A 21,775-nucleotide genomic window follows, 5' to 3' on the forward strand; every position below is an offset into this window, starting at 1 on the left:
AAAACCATAAATGAATTCCTTGAGGGGTGTAATTTCCAAAATGGGGTCGCTTCTGGTGGGTTTCCATTGTTTTGATACCTCAACACCTCTTCAAACCTGGCATGCTGCCTAAAATATATTCTAATAAAAAAGAGGCCTCAAAATGCACTAGGTGCTTCTTTGCTTCTAGGGCTTGTGCTTTAGTCCACGAGCGCAGTAGGGCCACATGTGGGAAATTTCTAAAAACTGCAGAATCAGGACAATACATATTTAGTAGTATTTCTCTGGTAAAACCTTCTCTGTTACAGAAAAAAATGTAATAAAATTGAAATTCAGCAGAAAAAATGAAAGTTGCAAATTTCATTTCCACTTTGCTTTAATTCCTGTGAAATGCCTGAAGGGTTAAAATGTTTTATGGGGGTTTCTAATACATAAGCCCCTCAAATCCACTTCAGAACTGAACTGGTACCTTCAAAAAAAGGCTTTTGAAATTTTCTTAAGAATATGAGAAATTGCTGTTTATGTTCTAAGCCTTGTAACGTCCAAGAAAAATAAAAGAATGTTCAAAAAACGATGCCAATCTAAAGTAGACATATGGGAAATGTGAACTAGTGACTATTGTGGGTGGTATAACCGTCTGTTTTACAAGCAGATGCATTTAAATTCTCAAAAATGCTATTTTTTGTAAATTTTCTCTAAATTTTGCAATTTTTCACAAATAAAGACTGAATATATCGACCAAATTTTACCACGAACATGAAGCCCAAAGTGTCACGAGAAAACAATCTCAGAATCGCTTGGATAGGTTTAAGCATTCCGACGTTATTACCACATAAAGTGAAATATGTCAGATTTGAAAAATGGGCTCTGAGCCTTAAGGCCCAAACTAGGCTGCGTCCTTAAGGGGTTAATACTTATTGCCCAGATTCTGCAGTTTTGAGAAATACCCCACATGTGGCCCTACTGTGATAATGCACTGAAGCACCGGCCTCCGAAGCAAAGGAGCACCTAGTGGATTTTGAGGCCTCTTTTTTTTTTTATTAGGCACCATGTCCGGTTTGAAGAGGTCTTGTGGTGCCAAAACAGTGGAAACCCCCCAAAAGTGACCCCATTTTGGAAACTAGACCCCTTGAGAAATTCATTGTAGTTTTCTTTGGGTGCATGCGGCTTTTTGATCAGTTTTTATTCTATTTTTAGGTGGCGTGGTGACTAAAAAACAGCAATTCTACTATTGTTTTTGTATTCTATTTTTTTTACAGCGTTCACCGTGCGCTATAAATGACATATTCACTTTATTCTGCGGGGCGATACGATTACGGCGATACCATATGTTTAGAGTTTTTTTTATGTCTTATGGCGTTTGCAAAATAAAATACGGTTTGTAAAAAATCATTCACTTTTTGTGTTACCTTATTCGAACTTTTTTATTTTTCCATCAATAAAGCCGTGCAAGGACTTATTTTTTGCGTAACGAACTGTAGTTTCGATCAGTACCATTTTTAGGTACATGCGACTTTTTGATCTCTTTTTATTCCATTTTTTGGGAGGTGAAGTGACCAAACAATTGTGATTGTGGTACGGTTTATTATTATTTTCTTTTACGGCGTTCACCGTGCGGGATAAGTAACTAAATAATTTTGTAGTTCAGGCCGTTACGGACACGGCGATAACAATTATGTATAGTTTATTTGTTTGTTTATATATTTTTATTAATAATAAAGGATTGATAAGAAAAAAAGGGGGATTTTTACTTTTAAAACTTTTATTTTCTTATTTTTACACATATTTTTTTTTTACTTTATTACTTTGTCCCACTAGGGGACTTGAGGGCAGGAGGCCCTGATCGCAATTCTAATACACTGCACTACATGCGTAGTGCAGTGTATTAGAACTGTCAGCTACTCACTGACCGCAAGCATAGTGGGTCCTGACTTTGTCAGGACCCACTAGGCTTCCGTTGATGGCATAGCGGGACGCCATTGTTTGGTGTTCGGTTGCCATAGTCACCATCGCCGGCCACTATCGTGTAGCAGGCCGGCGATGGCAGCTTAATTCCTAAAAAGCCGCGATTGAACGCGGTTTTTAAGGGGTTAATCAGCGGGGACACAGCGATCGGTCCCCGCTGTAGGAGATGCGGCAGCTGCTGTACGAGACAGCAGCTGTCACAGCTCCTGTATGTGTCGGGAGGACGGCCGAAACGGCCGTTACTCCCGAGACGTACTATTGGGTCATGGAGCGCGAACAATACAGCTACCATGACCTAATGGTACGTCCAAGAGCGGCAAGGGGTTAAAAAAAAAATAAAAAACCCAAAAACCTTTTTGTAATTTAGCTTAGTTTAGTAATTTAGTAGTCATTTTTTTATGCTACTTTTGCACGTCACAGTTAGGCTTCGTTTACACGAGCGTGATATACGTGCGTGCAACGCGCGTGCTTTTCACGCGTGTCGTACGTACCTATATTAGTCTATGGGGGCATGCAGACAGTCCGTGAGTTTTGCTCAGCGTGAGTCAGCTGAAAAAAACTCACGACATGTCCTATTTTTGTGCGCTGTTCGCGCATCACGCTCCCATTGAAGTCAATGGGTACGTGAAAACCACGCATGCCGCACGGAAGCACTTCCGTGCGAACTGCATGATTCGCGCAACAGCTGTCAAACTCTGAATGTAAACAGAAAAGCACCACGTGCTTTTCTGTTTACAAACATCCCAACGGAGTGTCATAATGATGGCAGCTGCGAGAAAATCTCGCAGCCGCACATCATACGCTGATGACACACGCAGCTGTTAAGTGCCTTTTGCGCACTCAAAATGCCGCATTTTTTGCGTGCGCAATACGCACACGCTCGTGTAAATCAGGCCTTACCTTGTCAGGGTTCTACTCCCATTTTTTTTGAGGAGTAATTTCTTGAATTGTTATTGATTTTTAGCTTTCTTTTTGTTTTCATAAAAAAACTCAAAAATAAAAGTTTTACTAATTCAGGAATTTACTTTTGCACTTTAGGGTTAGTGTTGTTATATACACAGAATGTCACGTCTATTTAATAGTGTGGAGGAGGCATATGCCGTTTTATGTTCCGATACTGAAAGCGCCATTGAGGGTGAATCACAGTTTTAGTTATCCCCCTCCACTGATAACGAGGAACCCACTCAGAAACTAAGTAGGGCTAGTGATCCAAGTGACCCCATATGGTTACTGCCTACCACCTACACACCTGAAATACCTGAGTTTATCTCTGCCCCTGGCATAAAAATAAATACAACTGGGTTTCAAGGAAATATCTTTTTACATTTTTTTTTTCCTGATACCTTAATTATATAATAGAAGGGAAAGGGAAGAGTTGAAAAGTGTGTGGGTATATGACAGTAGGTATAAAACTAAATCTTTATTAATAGATAATATTATTTCTGCGTTCTATAGGAACGGTTGGCCGTGTTGTCCTATATGTGCCCAACCGTGCTGGACTATAGTCATCACCTTGGCATAAGTATAAATGCCTGGATTAATAGGCTATGAGTATGGCATTTATCCTCACATAATGGTTAAAATTATTATGAGCCATTGATCCAATTGCTAAGGTCCTAAAATTGTAGTGTAGGATATTCTATTTGGGCAATGCTACATGGTATATGTGAATGGATAATGCAGTGTGGTACCAAGTGCAATGCCAAACTGAGCGTCCACCACCGATATTGCCGTGAGTGCTCTATCTAAACCATGCATAGGGAGTGCAGGGTGAGTAGGCAGAGGCTTATAACATAAGCCACTCTTCCTTTGTAAGTCTGCTACCACCAGGGCCGGCCTTAGGGGTGTGCGACCTGTGCTATTGCACAGGGTGCATCACTCCAGCAGATGGAAGGGGGTGCTGCGCTGGCTCCCTTCCCCTGCTTGTTGGGCCCGGCTACTCAGCAGTGCCTAGGGCTGTGCCAAATGAGTAATACAATTTTTATATAAAATAATATTTTTTTTTTACAACCCCCTCCCTTGCTCCCCACCAGACTAACAAGTAGGAAAGGGGGTTCACGTACGGGCCGCACATCAGAGAGGAGAAATGTTCCTTTCTCTCCTCTGCCGTGTGAAGTGAGCGCTGTTTGGTGGAGCAGCAGGGGCCTCTGTCTGCACTACGAATCTACACAGCCTGTACTACACAGCCACACAGACTCAGCGCCTCCCGCAGCTCCTCCCTGCTCTGCTGCTGCCACAGTGAAGACTCCTCCACGGACCTCCGGAGCCTGGTTAAAGAAGCAGCTTTAGGTTAATCTTTGTTCATTTATGTGCTGTGTGAGGGAGTAGGAAAGATTGATCTATAAATGATATGTGTAACAGGATGTTTTTTTTTTTGCATAGATCGATTTTGTGGGGGAGAGGACACTGCTCTAAATGCTATAGGAGTGTGAGAGGATTCTTTATAAATCTATTTTGTCGGGAGGGGGACTTCTGTATAGTTTGTTTTGTGGTGTAGGAGCTTATTATGAGTCATATGGGGGAGGGGAACTTGGCTGCAAATGTTATCTATGGGGAGAAAGGATCTGCCAGACACAGCTTCTGTGACGAGGCCCGTGATTAATCAGTCTGCATCTGCTCCTAGGTCTGATAGATTGACTCCATCTGCTACCACTCAGGCTGGTAGGCTGAGGAGTGGGAGAACCTATCACAGCCTGGCCAGACGGAGCTAGCTCCCGCCCTCTGTCTATTTATACCTTAATTTCCTGCTTTTCCTTTGCTTGTGATTCGGTCTAGTTTCCTGGCTCTGCTGTTCCTGCTTGTACTATTGACCTCCGCTTCATTTTGACCCTGGTTTTACTGACCACTCTCCTGCTCTGCGTTTGGTACCTCGTACACTCCTGGTTTGACTCGGCTCGTTCACTACTCTTGTTGCTCACGGTGTTGCCGTGGGCAACTGCCCCATTTCCCGTAGCTTCTGTGTACCCTTGTCTGTTTGTCTCTCGTGCACGTATTGAGCGTACGGACCGTTTTTTTTTAAAATAAACATAAAAAATGTGGACCAAAATTTATCGCTAACATAAAGTACATAAGTAATGTGTCATTAATATAACAGTCTCAGAATCACTTGGATAAGTAAAAGCATTCCATTGTTAATATGACATAAAAGGGACACGTCATATTTGAAAAATAGGGCTTGGTCCTTTAAAAGGGTTTTCCAATACCTATAATTATTATTTTTTTAACATTGCACCTATTATTATTTTCTATATTAACCCCTCCCTGACATTTTCCGTATGGATACGTCATGGAAAGCTAGTGCTTCCCGCATTTTGCCGTATCCATATGTCAAATGGTGGACACTGGCTCAGAAGCTGACTCTACGTTTCTATAAAATTTATTTTCTGAGTCCCCATATTCTGAGCCGTAAGTTTTTTATTTTTTAGTGAAGAAATCTGTTGGAGGTCTTGTTTTTTTGCAGGACAGGTTGTAGTTTTATTGGTACTATTTTTGGGTAAATGCGACTTTTTGTTCACTTTTTATTCTATATCTTGGGAGGGGTGGTGAGCAAAAAGTAGCGATGCTTGCATAGTTTTTCGTTTATTTTGTTTGCGCCGTTCTCCGTGCGGGAAATATAACATTATTGTTTTCTAGTTTGCGTCATTACGAATGCGGTGATACCAAATATGTGCACCTTTTTTTTTATTTTTATTTTATTTTTTAACGGTTTCATTTTTTTCCTATAATAAATGACTTTTTATAGAAAAAAAAAGACATTTATTTTTACACTTTTATAAAACATTTTTATTAACTTTTTTTTACTTTTTACACTTTATATTTTTTGACCTGCAGCTCTGATCGCTCTTAGAATACATTACACTACCTAGTAGTGTAATGTATTCCAACTGTCATAGGCTTCCATACATGGCAGACCCGGAGGCCATTATCTAGCCTCCGGATGCCATCACAAGCATCAGCAACCCCCACGATTGCATGGGGGCTGCTGATGTGCTAAAAACCCCAAAAATGCGGCTATCGCGATCGATGGCCACATTTCAGGGGTTAATTCGCCGAAATCAGCGGCAAAGGACCGCTGGCCGGCAAGAGTGGAGTGTCAGCTGTTGGCGACAGCTGTCCTCCCTGTTCCCGGTGCAAACTGTCGCCGACAGTGTGCACTGGAAACAACTCAGTAACCTCCCACGACGACGTATAGTTACTTACTCGTATGGGTAGGGGTTAAAATAAATGTATTTACTAATATAAAACATGCAACGCGTTCCAACCTTGTACTAAGATCTTCGTCCGGCATATAACAGACTTCCCGAATAGTGTGCATATAATACTTAGGTGAAATGGTACAAGTGTTCAAGTTCAGAAACGGAATGGTTGTTTTGTGTTTGTATAGGAATTCATATGTTAATTATAAAATCTAAAGAGATATTTTCATAAAGGCATTGAGATATCTCTGTTGTGATCAATAATAATAAACAAATTCAAAGAGTTCCATTCTGGAATTACTTGTCTAAACTATTGTTTCCTATTAAGTTTCAATGTTTTTTTTTTTCCGTCTATAGCGTCCTTGTTACCAAGAAACGGGTAGCTAGAAGTTGATTGGCTACCCTCTTTCTGGCTTTACCGATTGCTAAGAGATGGATTTACTATTTTCCATACTGTGGCCGAGAAGGGTCAAAATGGGGTATCTGGTTCTTTTTTTTATTCATTGCGGCTCGACTACCTCTGGAGCGTATCGCTAAGGGATTTATTGTGCTTTCCGATTCTCTGAACGACCGATCATTAAAAGAATAAGGATACCTTGCGATCTTAGATCCTTTTTTGTTTCTTTATTTTGTTGTTTATTTATATTTTTATATATTGATTTTTAGTTGTTACTTGTGCAGCCTACTGGAACTATGTATTTTTTACATAGTTCCAGTAGCCGCACACGTAACAAATAAAAAGTAGTATATAAAAATATCCTGACGTTATTACATTAGAGGAGCTCCGTTTCCTTTTTTTCCCCCTATTTTCACAAGCACGGTTTGATTTCATGGAGATCTTTGACTACCAGATCAAGTGCTTTGGCCAGAGCGTGAGTATTGAAACATCTGGAGATGGGAAGGTCATTTTTGGTTCGGGTTTCTTCAGCGACTATGTCCTCTTCTTCGTTTGTCTCTTGAGAGTGCAGGGAGGGCCATCTTGTTTGAGAGAGAATTGTCAGCATTATCCTTAGAGAATTTGGAAGGAGAATTGTTACATATGAAATTGTCTAAATTAGCACTTCTGGATGTTCTTGGAATCTCCTTGTTTTTGTTCGGACCAATTTTGAACATGATACAGGCTTTATGTTCTGCAGGAAAGTAGGAGGCAGCCACAGTGTGGTAAGTCGTTAAGGCTTCGTTCACATCTGCGCCAGGGCTCCGTTCCGGCGTTCCGTCGAAGCTTCCCGTCACAACGGAACCCTGACTGAAACCCTGACTTTTTGCATCACCATTGATTTCAATGGTGACGGATCCGGTGCAAATGGTTTCCGTTTGTCTCCGTTGTGCAAGGGTTCCATCGTTTTGGCGGAATGAATACTGTAGTCTACTACGGTATTGCTTCCGTTAGAACGACTGAATCCTTGCACAACTGAGACAAACGGAAACCGTTTGCACCGGATCCGTCACCGTTGAAATTAATGGTGATGCAAAGAGAAACCTATGGTCTCCGTTTGTTTTAGTCGGAGTTCCGTTGTGACGGGAAGCTCAGACGGATCGCCAGAACGGAGCCCTGACGCAGATGTGAACGAAGCTTAACAGATGATTAGCTATCTCGCCTAAGTATGGGTAGTTAAAATGTATCTGAGAGAGGTAAACCCAAAACTGAAGGGGTCAGAAAAAATTGGGGCAGAGCCCTCAGAGTATAAGAGCAGTCCTTTTGCTGGTGTAACAAAAGAGGTAGGTATTGAAGTTCAGTGGATCTGATATATAAGATCAATAGAGCATAGCTTTCATATACGTTTAGGGTAGCCGTTATTTTGTTTTAGTGCAAGAGTTCATCAAATGCTGCTTCGTCCCGGGGAGTGCTGGAAAGCTGTGGGGGGTCACACTGTAATTTTTCGGTAGTGCTTGCAGGCCCGAGTCCAGCCACAAATATCAGAGCTATCCTTTTTTTTTTTGTTTTCTTTTTCTCCATAAAAATGAGTGGACAACCACCTAGGGAAAGCCAAGAGTAGGATTATTCGGGTGAAAATTGTAAGGGCACTGTCTCTTTAGATTTCGCTAGCGTACGGAGTAAAGTCTCCGTAACCCAGATATTTAGTAAGGTTGCAAGGCCAGGGCAAAACTGTGGTAGGTTGTAGGTACTGGCCTTATGATGGGCAGTTCTGGGGATGAACAGTCCGTATTCTGTGAGTTTGGGTTGAGTTTACCATGATCAGAGGCACTGTAGCTGAGATGCAGTAGGTCACCTTTTGTCCAGTAGCAAGGTTCAGTCAGCACACCTCGGGTGCTAGAGAACCAGTTTATAGGCACCTATGGCAGGGGATTATGGATCAGTCCGGGAACAGATGGTTAAAGAGAATCACCCTACTGACATGCCAGGGGACGCGCCGCACGCTCGGCAGCCCACTAGTAGGTTAATCCAGTAGCTGGAGGTAGGCTGCAACCTCGGCATTTCTGGAATCTGTCCTTGTGTTCCATAGGGATGATGGGAAGACTAGATTATATCTTAAGTGTGGTAAGCAGTGGACATGCATTGAAGATTCCCCGGTTTGCAACTCCTAAAAATAAAGGCCCTGGCTTCAGGGTCCCGGCTAGACTGCAAGCTCTGATGGCAGCGAATTCAGACAAAACACCTCTTGCCAGCATTCTTGTGGACGGGGAAATAGTCCAGACAGGAGTGCTAGTGGGTTAGATCTCTTCCGTGCGTAGATGGCAATGGATTTGTATGTAAACTGAAAGGAGCTGTGGAAAGTTGCTTCTCCTCAGTCTCCCTGCAAACAACGCCTTCTCCCTCCTTCTCGTCAAGATTTTTCTCACCTGCCATACCTTGGTAACATCTGGACCTTACCAGCAGTCGACATTCGTGGCAAAAGAAGGACTCGTAGATGTGTGGTGGATATTGTGCTGTGGAAAATATCCCACAGAGCCACCATAATAATGAGAACCACAGTGCCCACTTTGGGTGCCCCCCAGTGAGCACAACAATTACCTCCTACTTCTTATGTCACAAGAAATACGTTACAGGAGTGTCCGTTGTAACTTCCTGTGCTGATCTGCTCTATAAATAAAGCTCTCTGAGATAGACCCCCCCCCCCCCTCTGTCGGAACAGAAGCATCATGTCCTGGGACAGCAGGACTGTACTGCAGAAACAGGTGTTCCTAGGAAGCATGCCACACCTCATCTAGGTCTGTTCTGCCTAAGTTTATCAAGCAATGTCTTGGCAATATGCGATAACTTTTATATTGGTTGGAAATTTCTTTAGTTTAAATTATGACCGCTAAAAGTTCCAAAATAAAGGTATAGTTTTAAATGTATTTATTTTCTTTTTTTATTGTTACAGAGAGTAATCTAAAGGAAAAGATGATTGATTCTGTTAGAATACGCCACCAAGGGGCCATGGACTTCAGATCGCATTATGACTACTTGTGTGTCTTACAAGACTCTGTACCATTGCAAGTTGTAAAAGCCTACCTCCGAGGAGGAGTTCTTCGCTTTAATGCAGATAGAGTAAAATTATCGGACTGGCCGCCCATTCTTAATACTCTGAAAATCAACAAGAGCTTGATATGTGTGTCAATTAAAAGCTGCCATCAACCAGGACTTGGAGAGTCAGGTTGGTAAAATCGCATACAAGTTACCTAATTTATTGCTTTAAAGGGAATTAAACCGTTTTTATTCAAGTAAGTTACTTATTTCTATTATATTTTTTAAGTTTTTTTGCTGTATTTTTCTTTTTTTCCTTCCACATGGTGGAAAGTATTAAAAATTAAATAATAATTTGACATGTTTTCCTATTTTGGCCACCAGAGGGAGCACTTCCAGGATTACAGCAAGGTGAATAAGGCAAAGCGACCTGACTCACAGCTGCCGTAAATGTCGGAGGGAATCTCACCCCCTCCCTTTTTTTGGCTACAAGCCAGGAAAAGGTGTCTTCAAATTGCTAAGCATTGTCCGGCTGCCATTTTGGGAGTGATTGTACAAATGGCAGCTGGCAGAAGCTATAGGACACACCAAAAGGCTAAGGGTATGTTCACATGCTTACTAAAAAAACGTCTGAAAATACGGAGCTGTTTTTCAAAGGAAAACGGCTCCTGATTTTCAGCCGTTTTTTAATTAAACTCGCGTTTTTCAAGGCCGTTTTTGGAGCTGTTTTTTTATAGAGTCAATGAAAAATAGCTCCAAAAATGTCCCAAGAAGTCACATGCGCTTCTTTTTCGTGGGCGTTTTTTACGTGACGTTTTTTGAAAATGAGGTGTAAAAAGACGCCCTGTCGGAAAAGAATGCTGTATTTCCCATTTAAATCAATGGGCATATGTTTCCGATTTTTCAGCCTTTTTTTCGGGTCGTTTATGGCCCGAAAAACGGCTGAAAACACTGCATGTGCACATACCCGAAGGGTATGTTCACACGGCTTATTTTCGGCCGTTTTTCGGGCTTTAACCCCTTCCTGACATTTGACGTATTCCATACGCCAAAGTCGGGTAGGGGAAGTATGGAGCGGGCTCAAGCAGTGAGCTCGCTCCATACGATGCTGGTGTTGGCTGTATGTTACAGCCGATACTTCAGAGTAACTAGCGGCATCGCGCTCGAGCGCGATCCCGCTAGTTTAACTCGTTAAATGCTGCAGTCAATACCGACCGCAGCATTTAAATCGTCAGGAAGAGGGGTGCGACCCCCTCTAACAGCTCATTGCGCCCCCCGCGGGGGGGGGGGGGGGATGGTTGCTATGGCTGCCTGGTATGCCATCTTTGTACACCTATTAAGCCTTGCCTCCGGCAGGGCTTAATAGGTGCCTGTCAGAATCTCGATATACTGCAATACATTAGTATTGCAGTATATCGTGCAAGCGATCTAACAATTGGTAGTTGAAGTCCCCTAGGGGGACTAATAAAAAAAAAGTTAAAATTTGTAAAAATAAAGTTAATTTTTTTTACGCAAAAAAAAAAAGTTCAAAAAACTCCCGTTTTCTCCCTAGATCATAGTAAAAAAAGAAACATAATTGGTATCGCCGCTTCCGTAAAAGTCAACTATTACAATATATCATTATTTAACCTGCACGGTGAACGTAAAAAAAAAAAAAAATTGTAAACGCCAGAATGTCTATTTTTTGGTCACCTAATCTCCCACAAAAAATGAAATAAAAAGTGATCAAACCGTTGCATGTACACCAAAATGGTATAATTAAAAACTACAGCTTATCCCGCAAAAAATAAGCCCTCATACCACTTAATCGACGGAAAAATAAAAAACTGATGGCTCTCAGAATTTGGCGACGCAAAATTAATTTTCTTTTTTACATGTAAAACATAGAAAAAACTATATGTATTTGGTATCGCCGTAATCGTATTGACCCACAGAATAAAGTTAACATGTTGTTTTAATTGCACAGTGAATTCCGTAAAAACGGCGCGCAAAAAACCATGGAGGAATCGCTGTTTTTTTCATTTTCTACCCCACAAATAATTTTTTGCCTGTTTTCTAGTACATTATACGGCAAAATAAATGGTGCTACGAAAAACTACAACTCGTCTCGCAGAAATCAAGCCCTCATAGTACTATATCGACGGAAAAATAAAGACGTTATGGCTTCTGGAATGTGGGGAGGAAAAAACAAAAATGAAAATCTGAAAAGGGGCTGCGGCGGAAAGGTGTTAAAACTCGGAAGCATACATGCGCACACACAGTGCTGCTACACGCGCGCACACAGCTCTGCTACACACAGTTACAGCAGGGGTCGAGAGGGGGTCGCGAGAGGGGGGGCTGTGAGAGGGACACACACACACACACACACACACACACACACACACACCCCTTATCTGCAGTGCGGCCGGTCTTCATGATGGCGCCGGCTTTCCCCCTACAAACCAGCTACTATACTAGGTCGCTCTGAATTGCGCTTGTGCAGTACAGAGACAAATGGCAGATGCAATGGACGGGAGCCGTTCATTGTGTCCTATGCCATGTGCTGCCGTATTCCATCTGTGTATGTGTCGTTAAGAGACACATACACAGATGAAATAAAACATGGCAGCCCCCAGTACAGTAAGAAAGTGTTAATAAAAAAAACGTGTGTGAAAAAATAAAGTCAATATAATATTTTATTAAATAAAAACACATAAATTAATAAAAAATAAATAAAATTTCATGACACTGTCCCTTTTAAGTTAGTTAAAATTGTGCTTCGTTGCAAGCTTTGAAAACTAAATTTACAATTTTGAAAAAAAAGATCTAACTAAATATTGGTCTGTTAATTTGATAGATTAAGGCCGGATTCACACGAGCGTGTGCGTTTTGCGCACGTAAAAAACACGACGTTTTGCGTGCGCAAAAGGCACTTGTCGGCTCCGTGTGTCAGCCCCGAATGATGCGCGGCTGCGTGATTTTCACTTTTCTGTTTACATTCCTAGTTTTACCTCTGTTGCGCGAATCACGCGCGTCCCACGGAAGTACTTCCGTGTGGTGCGCGTGATTTTCATGCATCCATTCACTTCAATGGGTGCGTGATTCTCGAAATATGCACAAAGAACGGACATGTCGTGAGTTTTACGCAGCGGACTCACTCTGCGTAAAAATCACGGACAGTCTAGACTGCCCCATAGACTAATATAGGTCCGTGCGAGGCGCGTCAAAATCACGCGCGTTGCACGGACGTATATCACGTTCGTCTGAATAAGCCCTAAGTTTACAATAATTATTTATAATTTTGTATTTATTCACTCCTAGTGAAGCAAAATAATTGTTGACGGTGAATCTAAACCCTCACAATTTTTTTTAATTTCAAATTTCTCATGCAAGGGCAACCTTATCCAGATATATAGCATCAATAGTCCAAAAATGGAAGGTTGATTTTAGACCTCTCTAGAATTGCTGAAATTGGGAGGGGGTAATGGGTAAGGCAATCATGGGGGAGTATGTTTGTATGAGTGTAGTCCTTTAGCACCAGATCTTAAACAATGAATATGGAAAAGTATATAGTAAATTGTTAGCCAATTGATTTTATTTCCTATTATTTTGACTACACAACTGAAATTTTACTGTATGTAATTCTATATTTCCACCGAAATTAAACCCATCACAATCATTAAACTTCTAATATTTCACCGTTTGTTTAACAGATTCTGATAAATATGGAGTCCACTTTCGAAGACGAATCCCACCTATTCGGTCAAAAGACATGACCTTCCAACTATGTAGGGCTCTTGCAGCCTGTTTGACGGTGTCCAGTTCTTTAAGAGAGTTGGAGCTCCATGGGCTTCCTTTAAGGGAAAGAGATTTAAAAACCTTAGCAAAAGCAAGTATTTACTGGAATAATGTTTGTAATAGGGTTGTCACGATACAAGAATTTGGACTTCGATACCGATCATTTGTGTAGTATTGCGATTCTCCATGACAAAACGATACTTTCCCAACAATAATAAAACAAGTTCTTCCGTTTTCTGATGTGAGGCAGGTGGTGTGATGCATTTTGAACCTCCATGTGCCTTACATTAAGGGCTTATTCAGACGAACATATAACACGTCCGTGCAACGCGCGTGATTTTCACGCGTGTCGCACGGACCTATGTTAGTCAATGGGGCCGTTCAGACTGTCAGTGATTTTCACGCAGCGTATGTCCGCTGCGTAAAACTCACGACATGTCCTATATTTGCCAGTTTTTCGCGCATCATGCACCCATTGAAGTCAATGGGTGCGTGAAAACCGCTTACGGCACACGGACGCACTTCCATGTGCCGCGCGTGATGCGTGCTACAGTAGTCAAAACTATGAATGAAAACAGAAAAGCACCATGTTCTTTTCTGTTTACAAACATAAAAACAGTGTCATAATGATGGCGGCTGCGTGAAAATCACGCAGCCACGCATCATATGCTGCTGACACACGGAGCTTTTATGGACCTTTTGCGTGCGTGAAACGCACACGCTCGCGTGAATCCGGCCTAATAGTAATTAACCTCATTATGTTTCTCAGTCACAGTGGAAAACATTGGGTTAATGTGTGGGGTACATGATGGGGTTAATTACTATTAAAGGGGTTTTCCCACGAGGGACATCTATGACATATCCACAGGATATCCTAAGATTAGGAGGGAAAAAGCAGCACAGGTCCCGAGTTTAAGGGATGGTGACACCCTGTCAAATCGTACAAGCCCAATCCGATGTTATAAATGCCAAAAAATGAAAAGTATGGATAGCAGCACACATCTCCAGAAGTAGCAGCAGCAAAAAGGTGAAGTTTGTTGTCAATGCATCAGCTATGCTATGCTGATGCATTGACCATAAACGTCGCCTTTTTGCTGCTACATCTGAAGATATGTGCTGCTATCCATACTTTTCATTTTTTGGCATATCCACAGGATATGTCATAAATGTCAGATAGATGCGGGTCCCACCTCTGGGACCCGCACCTATCTCTAGAAAGGAGCCCCCTAAACCCCGTTCTAGCTTTGTGTGCTATGACGGACTCCCGACCACTTCCTGACTTTATGGTCGGGCGTTCCAAAAAAAGCGTAGCCCGCTGAGCTACGCTATTTCCAGAACTCCCATAGTAGTGAATAGCAGTTGCGGTAGCAGCGTAGCATGCGAGCTACTCTGTTTCCGTAACGACCATTCCGTTCTATGGGGTTTACGAAAACAGCGTAGCTCAGCGAGCTACGCTGTTTTCACCTACATGGTTGGAAATCAGCCGACACACAAAGAGGTAGAACAGAGTTTAAGGGCACAGTTCTAGAGCTAGGTGTGGAACCCACATCTATCTGACATTTATTACATAGCCTGTGGATATACAAAACTTGAGGACAGTCTCCTGCAGAGTCGAAACGTAGCTGTTTTGGATGTGTTAACAAAATTTATATTTTTGCCATACTGATGCTGTCCTCAAGTTTTGTATACGAGTTATTTGTTTGGATGGGATTTCTGGACATGGAATTTGCATCTCCTTCTCAAAATTGAAGTGAAAAGAATCTAATCAAGTGAGTGCTGTGGAATATTTTTTACAATGGATATGTCATAAATGTCCCTCGTGGGAAAACCCCTTTAATGTGAGGCACATGGAGCTACTAAATTCATAACACCTCGTGCCTCACATTAATATGTGAAAAAAAGCAGTTTTTATTTTCTTTTTTACACATCATAAATGGCGCTATAAATTTGTTGTGCAGGTTATTACGATAGTCATGATACCCAATATGTGTATCTCTTATGTATTGAGACTTTTATTTTAATGTTTATTTTAAAAAAAAAACATTTTTACATTATTTTTTTTATTTAACATGACTTTTTTTTAAACTTTAATGTACTGGCATATATCTATTATACTACTATATCTAGTGCACAGGCAGTTGTTAGGACAGATCTAAGGGGCCTTTTACACCGGCCGATACTCGGCTGGTGCAGCGAGCGCCAATCAATGAGACATCGTTGATCGGCGCTCGCTTGTTCCAGTCACGCGGAGCTATAGATGGGGACGAGCGGTCGTTACTCCGGTCACTCATCCCCATACATTATTATCACATCGGCAGCGCGTCTCCTGTTTACACTGGGAGATGTGCTGCTGACAACGATAATCTTTTACTTTTTTAAAACGATACGACCAGCAGATGATCGAGCGTCTGCTCTTTTATCTGCTGATCGTTCCCCTGTTTACACTTGCCAATTATCGGCAACGAGCGTTATATGAACACTCGTCTACCCGATAATCGTCCTGTGTAAAACCCCCTTATGTATACCCTAACAGGAAATATGGTCAGACAGCCCTGGGGTCTTTCATAGGACCCTGGGCTGACTGATATATGGTATGTCCTTCAATCACGTCACAGTGTAATACAGCTATTGCCACGCTCCTGACAACAAGTGTGCGCGCGCGGTCAGCATGATGTGATGCGGCCGACGCTGCACTAATGAGCGTCAGCGTCACCACTGAAGACAGAACACGGGGGTGTTTTGCTGTGCGCCTGCCATGTTCTCCGTCTTTAGTGCCGGCGCTTATTAGTGCAGAGCCGGCCACATCACTTCATGCTGACTGCGCCCACAGTTGTCAGGAGCAGGGCAATAGCTGTATTACACAGCCGCAGCCCTGTTCTGACTAAATGTATGTGTTACAATACTAAGCTGTGCGGCCGCACAGCTTAGTATTGAATTAAATGAATTAACGGTATTGAACCGTTTGAGGGTGCACGGCATCGTGCAACCCTAGTTTGTAAGATGGTTATCTCTAAGTAGTTCAGTAACGACCTTCAATTGCGGGAGGCTGTAGATGTTAAAGCCACTCGCAGTAAAAAAGCAGCCTTAATGAGAGGCAGAGAAAGCGTTTTTTTTGCCCGCGGCTCTCAATGGCTCAATTCCTGATTTTTCTGCCTTCAAAAAAACCTCTGTGTGAACAGCGCCTAATTGTTCTGTATAAACTATATTTGCAGTTTGCATTATTAACTAGCTTGTTTTCTATTCCTTAAGGGATTAGCTGCCTCGTCATCCTTGGAGAGCTTAGCTTTACCATATTGTTCATGTGGAGACGAAGGCCTAAAAAGTAAGTACCTAATGTTGATTTAGAAAAAACTAAAAATTGAACTGTCAGGTAAATAATATTGGCCTATGTGCAGGCAGCATATTATAGACTAAAGAAAGCTCTGAAGACTGGTGTAACTTTTATTTCAGAGAAAGGCAGCATAAGGCACTGTTCATACTCTTGTCCTCTTCTGTCAGAATTGCATTGCTTTTCGTCAGAATAGTGTAACTTGCTCTACTACTCTATCCAGTATTTAGAAGGAAAAAAAACCCGACGGACCAATAGGTTCGTGGAAAAAACTGATCATAGTGGCTTGCCGGTCAGCGGACCATCGCCGCTGCTTACGGCAATTAACCCCTTCAATGCGGCGACGGATTGCCGTCGCCGCATTTAAGTGGTTTGAAGCACATCGGCAGCCCCCACGAAGTGATTTTGGGGGCTGCCGATGCTTGTGGCAATCGGAGGCCAGACAATGGCCTCCAGGTTGCCATGTACGGAAGCCTCGGAGGAACAGCTTCCGGACGGTCCTCGTCAGCTTCCTGTCAGAGTGACAGTTACGTCACAATGACAGAGTACATTACACTACGTGTGTAGTGTAATGTACTCTAGCAGCGATCAAAGCTGCAAGTCTCGTAGTCCCCTAGTGGGACAAGTAAAAAAAGTACAAATAAGTAATGTTTTAAGAAAAAAAAAACAAAAGTGTAATAATTAGTTATAAGTTATATAAACACAAAATGCTTTTTTTCCCCTATAATAAGACTTTTATTATAGGAAAAAAATGAACACGTTAAAGTACACCCCAACTATAAAACTATAATGTTATTTTTCCCGCACGATGAACACCCCAAAATAAAGAATAAAAAGTGATCAAAAAGTCGCATGTACCCAAAAATAGTGTCAATAAAAACGTCAATCTGTTCCGCAAAAAATAAGCCCATACACAGCCTTTTTGACTAAAAAATAAAAAAATTATGGCCCTCAGAATATGGTAACACAGAAAACTATTTCTTTTTTATAAATAAGTGATTTTATTGTGCAAACGCTAAAAAATGGAAAAAAAACGATATACATATGGTATCGCCGTAATCGTACTAACTCGCAGAATAAAGTAAAAATTTCATTTATAGCGTACGGTAAACGCAGCAAAAAAATAAACTAAAAAACTTTGTCAGAATTCCTGGTTTTTGGTCAGGATTGCAAAAAAAATGGAATAAAGAGTGATCAAAAAAATCGCATGTATCCCAAAATGGTACCAATGAAAACGACAGATTGTCCCGCAACAAATAAGCCCTCACACAGCTCCGGTGGTGAAAAAAATAAAAAAAGTTCTGGCTTTCAGACTATGGCGATACAAAATGTGCAGAGTGTTCCAAAAGCAGATAAGATCGGGTTCCATTTATCAGTGCGACACCGGCCACATATCTATGAAATATTATTTATTTACCCCATTATTATACCCTCTTATTATGCCCTGATTTACTCTACCCAGCTTACACATGCCCCCACAGTATAAACTGAAATACCAGTAAAACCCCAAACAGAACTACTACCAATCAAAATCTGCGCTCCAAAAGCAAAATGGCGCTCCCTCCCTTCTGAGCCCTGCAGTGTGCCCAAGCAGCAGTTTGCGCCCACATAAATGGCATCGCCATACCCGGGAGAACCCGCTTAACGTTTTATGAGGTATTTGTCTTCTGTGGCACAAACTATGCACTAAAATGGCATACCAGTGGAAAATTGCAATTTTCACTTTGAACCATCCGCTGTGCATTAACCCCTTTGCGCACTATGACTTAATTGCACGTTATGGTGCGGGGGTTGATGTATGGAATCGGCTCACGTGCTGAGCCCGCTCCATACGCTGCGGGTGTCAGCTGTGTATTACAGCTGACACCCAGGACTAACGGACAGGAACAGCGATCGCTCTGTTACAGAAGCCTGTAAAAATAACAATATACTGCAATACATTAGTATTGCAGTGTATTGTACCAGCGATCCAATGATCGCTGGATCAAGTCCCCTAAGGGGATTAATAAAATGTGTAGAAGAATTAAGTTATTAGTAGTGAGAATTTTTTTTTTTTTTTAAAGTTAAAAAAACCCAAAACCTTTTCTCATTTTTCTTCTAAAGTAATGTAAAAAATGAACAAAATTGGTATCGCTACGTCCGTAAAAGTCCGAACTATTACCATATACCATTATTTAATTCGCACAGTGAACACCTTCAAAAAATGTAATAATTGAAACCGCCAAAATAGCTTTTTTTTTTTTGTCACCTTCGCTCTAAAAAAAAAAAAATGTAATACAACTTTTTAAGCACTTTTTATGTACCAATAAATGGTACCAATAAAAACTACAGCACCTCCCGCAAGAAATAAGCCTTCACACCACTCTATTGATGGAAAAATAAAAAAGTTCTGGCTCTTGGAAGGCGGAGAGTGAAAAGCTAGAGTAAGAAAGCAAAAAATGGATCAGTCCTGAAAGGGTTAATTCATTTCTAATGAAAAAACGTATGACCATGTGGGGTATTTCCGTACTCGGGAGAAATTGCTTTACAAAAATTGGTTGTTTTTTTTCTCCTTTTATCCCTTGTGAAAATGAGAAAATTCAACATTTTAGTGGAAAATACTTTGATATTAATTTTCGCGGCCTAATTCTAATAAACTCTGCAAAAGACCCGTGGGGTCTAAATGCTCACTATACCCCTAGATAAATTCCTTGAGAGGTGTAGTTTCCAAAATGTGGTAACTTTTGGGGGGTTTCCACTGTTTTGGTCCCTCTAGTGCATTGCAAATGCGACATTGCACCGAAAACCATTCCAGCAAAATCAGAAATCCAAAATCCAAATGACGCTCCTTCCCTTCTGAGCCCTGCTGTGGGTCCAAACAGCAGTTTTTTACCACATATGGGGTATTGTCGTAATCGGGAGACATTGGTTTAAAAATGTTGGGGTGTATTTTCCTCGTTGTTCGTTGTAAATATTAAAATGTTTCAGAAAAAAAAGTAGATTTTAATTTTTACAGACTAATTCCAATATATTTAGTGAAAAACCTGTGTGGTCAAAATGCTAACTACACCCATAGATAAATACCTTATGGGGTCTAGTTTTCTAAATGGGGTCTTTTATGGGGAGTTTCTATTGTTCTTGTAGCTCAAAGCCTCTCCAAATGTACAGTGGGACCTACAACATTTTCAAGCAAAATATGAGTCCTGAAAGCCTCCGGTTGCTCCCTTCATTTCGGGCCCTGTCGTGTGTCCAGGCAACGCATTAGGGCCACAATGGGGGTATTTTTGAAAAAAGGAGAAACAGGGTGATAGATTTTGTGATGTGTTTCTTCATTCTTATGTTCGCTATAAAAGAAATCTGTCTTAAAAATTACACATTTGTGAAAAATTTTGATTATTTTTATACGTCTGCTTTGCATGAATTCTTACAAAAAAACTGTTTAGTCAAAATACTTACAACACCTCTTAATAAATACCTTAAGGGGTGTAGTTTTCAAAATGGGGTCACATGTGGGGGTTTCCATCATTCTAACACCTATGAGCCTCTGAAAACCTGGCTTGGTGAAGAAAAACAAAATGTACTTCAGAATTGATAAAATTATTATTACATTTGTAAGTCTTCTAAATTGTTCCAAAATGATAATTTTTTGTCCAAAGTGCTGCCAAAATAGAGTAAAGAGATGTAAATATATATTTAATAAAAAGTATGTACAGTATGTATGTACATATGTGACATATATTGCAGTTAAAAACAGGGAAAAATTAAAATTTTTACAAAATTTCTTCAATTTTTCTATTTTTTAATTAATTTACGCAGATCGTATCAGTCTACTTTTACCACTAAAATAAAATACAACATGTGACGAAAAAACAATGTCAGAATTACTTGGATATTCAAAACTTTCGCAGAGTTATTCTCTGATAAAGTCAGACATACCAGATTTGACAAATCTGGCTTGGTCATTAAGGTACAAAGAGGCCCGGTCATTAAAGGGAATGTGTTGCCAGCAAAACATTTTTTTTTTTTTTTTAGTTAAACAATTAGTGTGTAGGTGATTAAACATTGTTCTAATTTTTTTTATTTTTTTCACGAGTCAGGAAATATTATAAATTGGATTCAATTTATAATATTTCCCAGCACTGGTCACTAGATGGAGCAATTCCCAAAATTGCAGCATTGCATGTGGTAAAGCAACCACATTGCTTTATGCTGCAAAATTGGGAAAAAATCCCTCGCTCTAGTGAGCTCTCAGAATCCCCCCCTCCTTTATCCTGGCTAGTGCTGGGAGAAACGAGGGGTTTGAACGGTCAAACCTCCTACACTGTGTCGCCATTTTTTGAGCTAACACACAGTGTAGAAGGTTTACATATACTAGTAAACACGCACTGAAACACGAACATACATAGAAATCACTTACCTGCTCCAGTCGCCGCCGCTCCCTCCGGGCCGTCTGCTGCCGCTGCTCCATGTGCACAAGTCCGGAAGCCGCGACCGGAAGTAGTAATCTTACTGTCCGGCCACGACTTCCGGTCCACAGGAAAATGGCGCCGGACGGCGCGCATTTCAAATTGGACTGTGTGGGAGCGGCGCATGCGCCGTTCCCACACACACACGACGTACACCATAGTGGATGGAACGGGCCCCGTTCGCAGTCCCTATGGGACTGGAGCTGCCGTATTCCATGTCTGTATGTGTCGTTAATCTACACATACAGAAATGGAAAAAAAAATGGCAGCCCCCATAGGGAAGAAAAAGTGTAAAAATAGAAAAAAGTAACACACAAACACACAAATATAAACGTTTTTAATAAAACCCTAACATAAAACTGATATAAAAAAAAAAAATTTGGTGACACTGTTCCTTTAAGGGGTCAAACTGTTGTTATTTGGGGGGGGGAATGAAAAAATAACAATCCGCCGTTGTTTTTTGCGGTTTTTTTTTTCTATGCGGTTTACATTGCAGTTTAAATAACAACATGTTCTCTTTATTTTTTGGGTCTTTACGATTGTGGCGATTCCACTATGGGACTAAACTGTGCAATCTTTTGATCGCTTATATAATGCTTTGATATACTTGGCATACCAAAGCATTATTGCATCTATTAGGCACGGCCTAATAGGCATATAACCAGGGCAAGCCTGG

At 41.1% G+C, this 21,775-nt stretch overlaps 1 protein-coding gene across 2 annotated transcripts in view; it reads left to right on the top strand.

The window, feature by feature from the left end:
- CEP78 (centrosomal protein 78) overlaps positions 1-21,775 on the top strand; it is a 174,163-nt gene that overhangs the window by 65,107 nt on the left and 87,281 nt on the right. For both annotated transcript variants that reach the window (XM_075828331.1, XM_075828324.1), the window contains exons 2-4: positions 9,467-9,739; positions 13,242-13,417; positions 16,576-16,648. In XM_075828331.1, coding sequence (XP_075684446.1) covers positions 9,467-9,739; positions 13,242-13,417; positions 16,576-16,648 — 522 coding nt within the window. The remainder of the gene's footprint in view (positions 1-9,466; positions 9,740-13,241; positions 13,418-16,575; positions 16,649-21,775) is intronic.

This window comes from Rhinoderma darwinii, chromosome 1, assembly GCF_050947455.1.
Source record: "Rhinoderma darwinii isolate aRhiDar2 chromosome 1, aRhiDar2.hap1, whole genome shotgun sequence".
Taxonomy (NCBI): domain Eukaryota; kingdom Metazoa; phylum Chordata; class Amphibia; order Anura; family Rhinodermatidae; genus Rhinoderma; species Rhinoderma darwinii.